Genomic DNA, 7,500 nt, shown 5'->3' on the forward strand with positions numbered 1-7,500 from the left:
CCGAGACATTTTTGAGGGGGGTCACATGGAGCAGTCGGCGGAGCCGAGGAGCGAACCAGAGCCAGTCAGGGAGTCTGATGAGGAGTTTGACTCGAGATTCCGGAGAGAGGGGCTAGCATTGAGAGCGCTGCAGAGCGGGCGTGCTAAGGTGCAAGTCATCAGCCCGGTGCCACCTGTACCGGTCCATTGCATCAGGCCTCCAGTGCGCCTCCACAGCCCAGAGCTTCCGGCGACAGTTCCCAGTCCAGAGCTTCCGGCGACAGTTCCCAGTCCAGAGCTTCCGGCAACGTTTCACAGTCCGGAACCTCCAACGACGGGCCACAGTCCGGAACCTCTAACGACGGTCTACAGTCCGGAACCTCCAACGACGGTCTACAGTCCGTAACCTCTTGAGACGGTCTACAGTCCGGAACCTCCTGAGACGGTCCACAGGCCGGAGCCTCCTGAGACGGTCCCCAGTCCGGAGCCTCTGGCAACGGTCCCCAGTCCGGAGCCTCTGGCAACGGTCCCCAGTCCGGAGCCTCTGGCAACGGTCCCCAGTCCGGAGCCTCCGGCGACGAGCTGCAGTCCGGAGCTTCCGGCGACGATCTGCAGTCCGGAGCCTCCAGCGGTGGTTCCCATCTCAGAGCCTCCGGCGATGATCCACGGTCCGGTGCCTCCAGCGACAAAGCCTCCAGCGACGGTTGGCGGTCCAGAGCCTCCAGCGACGGTCGGCGGTCCAGAGCCTCCAGCGACGGTCGGCGGTCCAGAGCCTCCAGCGACGGTCGGCGATCCAGAGCCTCCAGCGGCGGTCGGCAGTCCAGAGCCTTCAGCAGGGGTTCTCAGTCCAGAGCCTCCTGCGACGATCTACGGTCCGGTTCCTCCGTCTACGATCCACGGTCCGGAGCCTCCGGCGACGTGTGACTAGGGTGGGAATGCTAGTTTTTGTATGTCTAGGGTTTTGGTATGTCTAGGTTGGCCTGATATGGTTCCCATTCAGAGACAGCTGTTTATCGTTGTCTCTGATTGAGGATTATATTTAGGTAGCCATTTTCCTCATTTGCATTGTGGGATCTTGTTCTATGTTTAGTTGCCTGTCTGCACTATTTATATAGCTTCACGTTTCGTTCGGTTGTTTTGTTAGGTGAGTTTCTGCTAAAATTATGTGGAACTCTACTCATGCTGCGCCTTGGTCCGATCCTGACGACGTACGTGACAAACCCACTCTATTGAATTAGTCAAAACAGGAACATTTTACATCTGGCTAGAAATGAATAAGGAAATTAATTTAACAGAGAAAAATGTCCTCATGTGTGCTACCTATATCACCCCACTAGAATCCCCATACTTTAACAAAGACAGCTTCTCCATCCTAGAGGGGGAGATCAACAATTTTCCGGCCCAGGGACATGTACTAGTCCGTGTAAACCTAAATGCCAGAACTAGACAAGAACCTGACACTCTCACACAGGGGGACAAACACCTACCTGGAGGTGACAGTATTGCCTCCCAAATATGCCCCCCTAGACAAAACTATGACAAAACAACCAACAAAAATAAAATAAAATAAAATGTTATTTGTCACATGCACTGAATACAACAGGTAGACCTTACAGTGAAATGCCTACTTACAAGCCCTTAACCAACAATGCAGTTTAAAGAAAAAATAAATAAAACAATAAATAAAAGTAACAAATATTTAAAGAGTAAATAACAATAGCGAGACTATAGAGATTATATACAGGGTACCGGTACAGAGACAATGTGCGGGGGCACAAGTTAGTCGAGGTAATTGAGGTAATATGTACATGTAGGTAGAGTTATTAAAGTGACTATGCGTAGATAATAACAGAGAGTAGCAGCGGTGTAAAAGGGGGTAGCAATGCAAATAGTCTGGGTAGCCATTTGATTAGATGTTCAGGAGTATTGTGGCTTGGGGGTAGAAACTGTTTAAAAGCCTCTCAGACATAGACTTGGCGCTCCAGCACCACTTGCCGTGCGGTAGTAGTGAGTACAATCTATGACTAGGGTGGCTGGAGTCTTTGACAATTTTTAGGGCCTTCCTCTGACACCGCCTTGTATAGAGGTCCTGGATGGCAGTTGCCATACCAGGCAGTGATGCAACCAGTCAGGATGCTCTCGATGGTGCAGCTGTAGAACCTTTTGAGGATCTGAGGACCCATGTTCTACGGGTCGGTAGACATTTAGGCGTTTTACCTTAGTGTTCTTGGGCACAGGGACTATGTTGGTCTGCTTGAAACATGTTGGTAATACAGACTCAGTCAGCGACAGGTTGAAAATGTCAGTGAAGACACTTGCCAGTAATCCATCTGGCCTGGTAATCCATCTGGCCCTGTGGCCTCGTGAATGTGGACCTGTTTTAAGGGCTTACTCACATTGGCTGCAGAGAGCGTGATCACACAGTCGTCCTGAACAGCGGATGCTCTCATGCATGTTTCAGTGTTACTTGCCTCGAAGCGAGCATAGAAGTTATTTAGCTTGTCTGGTAGGCTCGTGTCACTGGGCAGCTCTCGGCTGTGCTTCCCCTTGTAGTTTGTAATAGTTTGCAAGCCCTGCCACATTCAACGAGCGTTGGAGCCGGTGTATTACGATTCAATCTTAGTCCTGTATTCCGACTTCCGCCGAAGTCGGTCCCTCTCCTTGTTCGGGCGGCGATCGGTGGTCGACGTCACCAGCCTATTGCCGATCAACTTTTCATTTTCCATTTGTTTTGGCTTTGTCTTACACACCTGGTTTCAATTCCCCAATGTGAGTGATTGTTTTTATGTAATACGGTCCGTTTATGTGGGCTCGCTTATTTTGTATAGTATTTGTCTATTTTGAGTAAATATGTTTATTTACTCATATCTGCTGTCCTGCGCCTGACTCCTCTACACCAGCTACACACAGACTACATTACAATAGCGGGATTTCTTTTAACCTGTTATGGCTGAAGGAGCAGCATTGAGTAACCTGGAAAGAGGTGGCCATTTCAAACGGCCTCGTACTCAATTCTTGCTCGTACAATATGCATATTATTATTACTATTGGATAGAAAACACTCTCTAGTTTCTAAAACCGTTTGAATTATTTCTCTAAGTGAAACAGAACTCTTTTTACAGCCCATTTCCTATCCGGAAGTGAGATTTCCAAAAGCGAGGTCTCTCTTCAAGAGCTTGTCTATAAAAGGTCACTTGGGACTATAGAAACACATCATACACCTTCCCCTGGGTGTCAAGCGGAAGTGAGAGCAGAAATGACTTGATTATCTTGTTCTGGGATTGAATACATCCTCTTGGAGTGAGAGGTCCGCCATTATTTTTTTTTCGAAGGCGCGAAGTTGGACCTGGAATCGCCTCCTGGAAAACCGTCGTTATAGGTGAATATGATCTCCGGCTTCGATTTTATTTGATACATGTCACAATATCATCCTAAAGTATGTTTTTTTCAATATAGTTTAATTATATTATTGAAATTTATTCGGGACTTTAGATGTGATGCGTTGGAAGAATTTGTTCAAGAAGGAGAGGTTAGCGCCGCACGGCCAGTGTGCTTGCTAATTCAAGAGGGAAATAGTTCGTTCTGGATCCAAACAAAGACGGTTCTGAACAAAGGACCCCTTGTACAACATTCTGATGGAAGATCAACAAAGATAAGGACCCAATTTGGGATGCTATTTCATATATCTGTCGAACTGTGCTATCGCTACCGTTTGCCTTGAATCAATGCTGTTGTTTGTTAGCTATTGTAGTAAGCTAATATAACGATATATTGTGTTTTCGCTGTAAAACACTTAAAAAATCGGAAATATTGGCTGTATTCACAAGATCTTTATCTTTCATTTGCTATCCACCATATATTTTTCTGAAATGTTTTATGATGAGTAATTAGGTAGTTGACGTTGGTGTCTGTATTTACTCTGGCTACTCCCGTGATATTTCTGACTGTAGCTATGATGGTAGCTATGATGGTAGCAGTAATGTAAAACTGATTTATAGCCCAAATATGCACATTTTTCGAACAAAACATATATTTATTGTGTAACATGTTATAGGACTGTCATCTGAGGGAGTTGTTTCTAGGTTAGTTAGGTTGATTCTAGGTTAGTTAGGTTGGCTTTGTGCATGCTACCTGCATGCTACCTGTGCTGTGAAAAATGTCTGTCTGTCTTTTTGTATTTGGTGGTGAGCTAACATAAATATACGTGGTGTTTTCGCTGTAAAACATTTTAAAAATCGGAAATATTGGCTGTATTCACAAGATCTTTGTCTTTCATTTGCTATCCACCATATATTCTTCTGAAATGTTTTATGATGTGTAATTAGGTAGTTGACGTTGGTGTCTGTATTTACTCTGGCTGCTTCGGTGCTATTTCTGACTGTAGCTATGATGGTAGCAGTAATGTAAAACTGATTTATAGCTCAAATATGCACATTTTTTGAACAAAACATAGATTTATTGTGTAACATGTTATAGGACTGTCATCTGAGGGAGTTGTTTCTAGGTTAGTTAGGTTGGTTCTAGGTTAGTTAGGTTGGCTTTGTGCATGCTACCTGCATGCTACCTGTGCTGTGAAAAATGTCTGTCCTCTTTTGTATTTGGTGGTGAGCTAACATAAATATACGTGGTGTTTTCGCTGTAAAACATTTAAGAAATCGGACATGTTGGCTGGATTCACAAGATGTTTATCTTTCAAATGCTGTATTGGACTTGTTAATGTGTGAAAGTTAAATATAAAAAAAAAAAAAAGATTTTGAATTTCGCGCCCTGCACTTGAGCTGGATGTTGTCATAAGTGTACCGATATCGGGCTTGCAGCCCTAACAGGTTTTAATCTTCCGTGTTAGAGTCTCGCTCCTTGAAGGTGGCAGCTCTACCCTTTAGGTCAGTGCAGATGTTTCCTTTAATCCATGGCTTCTGGTTGGGGTACTTACGGTCACTGTGGGGATGGCATCATCGATGCACTTATTGACTGATGTGCTGTACTCCTCAATGCAATCAGAAGAATCCCAGAAAATATTCCAGTCTGTGCTAGAAAAACAGTCCTATAGCTTAGCATCTGCTTCATCTGACCACTTTCTTATCGACTGAGTCACTGGTGCTTCCTGCTTTGGTTTTTGCTTGTAAGCAGGAATCTGGAGGATACGTGACCAAAATACCAACAGTGTAGCTATTCCCTCCGCTTGGCAATCAAACAAGATAAGCATCAGTATAGAGACAAAGTAGAGTTGCAATTCAACGGCTCAGACACGAGAGGTATGTGGCAGGGTCTACAGTCAATCATTGACTACAAAAGGAAAACCAGCCCCGTCGCGGACCACGATGCCTTGCGCCCAGACAAATAAAAAAACTTCTTTGCTCGCTTTGAGGACAATACAGTGTCACTGACACGGCCCGCTACCAAAACCTGCGGGCTCTCCTTCACTGCAGCCAATGTGAGTAAGACATTTAAATATGTTAACCCTCGCAAGGCTGCCGGCCCAGACGGCATCCCCAGCTGCGTCCTCAGAACATGCGCAGACCAGCTGGCTGGTGTGTTTAAGGACATATTCAATCAATCCTTATCCCATTCTGCTGTTCAATTCTGCTTCAAGAGGGCCACCATTGTTCCTGTTCCCAGGAAAGCTAAGGTAACTGAGCTAAATGACTATCGCCCCGTAGCACTCACTTCCGTCATCATGAAGTGCTTTGAGAGACTAGTCAAGGACCATATCACCTCCACCCTACCTGACACCCTAGACCCACTCCAATTTGCTTACCGCCCCAATAAGTCCACAGACGACGCAATCGGAATCACACTGCACACTGCCCTAACCCATCTGGACAAGAGGAATACCTATGTAAGAATGCTGTTCATCGACTACAGCTCAGCATTTAACACCATTGTACCCTCCAAACTCGTCATCAAGCTCGAGACCCTGGGTCTCGACCCCGCCCTGTGCAACTGGGTACTGGACTTCCTGACGGGCCTCCCCAGGTGGTGAGGGTAGGTAACAACATCTCCACCTCACTGATCCTCAACACTGGGGCCCCACAAGGGTGCGTTCTGAGCCCTCTCCTGTACTCCCTGTTCACCCATGACTGCGTGGCCATGCACTCCACCAACTCAATCATCAAGTTTGCAGACGACACTACAGTGGTAGGCTTGATTACCAACAACGATGAGACGGCCTACAGGGAGGAGGTGAGGGCCCTCGGAGTGTGGTGTCAGGAAAATGACCTCACACTCAATGTCAACAAAACAAAGGAGATGATCGTGGACTTCAGGAAACAGCAGAGGGAGCAGCCCCCTATCCACATCGAAGGGACAGTAGTGGAGAAGGTGGAAAGTTTTAAGTTCCTCGGCGTACACATCACGGACAAACTGAAATGGTTCACCCACACAGACAGTTTGGTGAAGAAGGCGCAGCAACGCCTCTTCAACCTCAGGAGGCTGAAGACACTCTCTTCAACATGTATATCAACAAATTGATATACACTCGAAAAGTCGACAGCACCCGGCCTCACCCTACTGGAATCTGAAGTCAAATGTCTAATGTTTACTGATGATCTGGTGCTTCTGTCACCAACCAAGGAGGGCCTACAGCAGCACCTAGATCTTCTGCACAGATTCTGTCAGACCTGGGCCTTGACAGTAAATCTCAGTAAGACAAAAATAATGGTGTTCCAAAAAAGGTCCAGTTGCCAGAACCACAAATACAAATTCCATCTAGACACCGTTGCCTTAGAGCACACAAAAACTATACATGCCTCGGCCTAAACATCAGCGCCACAAGTAACTTCTTCAAAGCTGTGATCGATCTGAGAGACAAGGCAAGAAGGGCCTTCTTCGCCTACAAAAGGAAAATAAAATTTGACATCCCAATTAGGATCTGGCTAAAAACATTTATAGAAGACATTGCCCTTTATGGTTGTGAGGTCTGGGGTCTGCTCACCATCTAAGAATTGACAAAATGGGACAACAACCAAATTGAGACTCTGCATGCAGAATTCTGCAAAAATATCCGCAGTGTACAATGTAAAACACCAAATAATGCACATAAAGCAGAATTAGGCCGATACTAATTATCAAAATCCAGAAAAGAGTTATTACATTATACAACCACCTAAATGGAAGCAATTCCCAAACCTTTCATAACAATGCCATCACCTACAGGAGATTTGAACCTGGAGAAGAGTCCCTTAAAACCTCTCTGGGATTTGTGGGATGCTAGCGTCTCACCTCGACAACAGCCAGTGAAATTGCAGGGCGCCATATTCAAACAACAGAAATCTCAAAATTAAAATTCCTCAAACATACAAGTATTATACACCATTTTAAAGATAAACTTCTTGTTAATCCAACCACAGTGTCTGATTTCAAAAAGGCTTTACGGCGAAAGCACACCATGCGATTATGTTAGGACAGCGCCTAGCCACAAAAAACCAGACATTTTCCAACCAAGGAGAGAGCTCACAAAAGTCAGAAATAGCGATAAAATGAATCACTAACCTTTGATGATCTTCATCTGGTGGCACTCCC

At 45.6% G+C, this 7,500-nt stretch overlaps 1 protein-coding gene across 1 annotated transcript in view; it reads left to right on the forward strand.

The window, feature by feature from the left end:
• Window positions 1-7,500, forward strand: part of LOC139561611 (variable charge X-linked protein 1-like) — a 37,136-nt gene that overhangs the window by 23,757 nt on the left and 5,879 nt on the right. Inside the window, exon 3 of the mRNA XM_071378832.1 lies at window positions 541-682. Within this exon, the coding sequence (XP_071234933.1) occupies window positions 541-682 (142 nt within the window). The remainder of the gene's footprint in view (window positions 1-540; window positions 683-7,500) is intronic.

This window comes from Salvelinus alpinus, chromosome 31 (assembly GCF_045679555.1).
Source record: "Salvelinus alpinus chromosome 31, SLU_Salpinus.1, whole genome shotgun sequence".
NCBI classification, from domain to species: domain Eukaryota; kingdom Metazoa; phylum Chordata; class Actinopteri; order Salmoniformes; family Salmonidae; genus Salvelinus; species Salvelinus alpinus.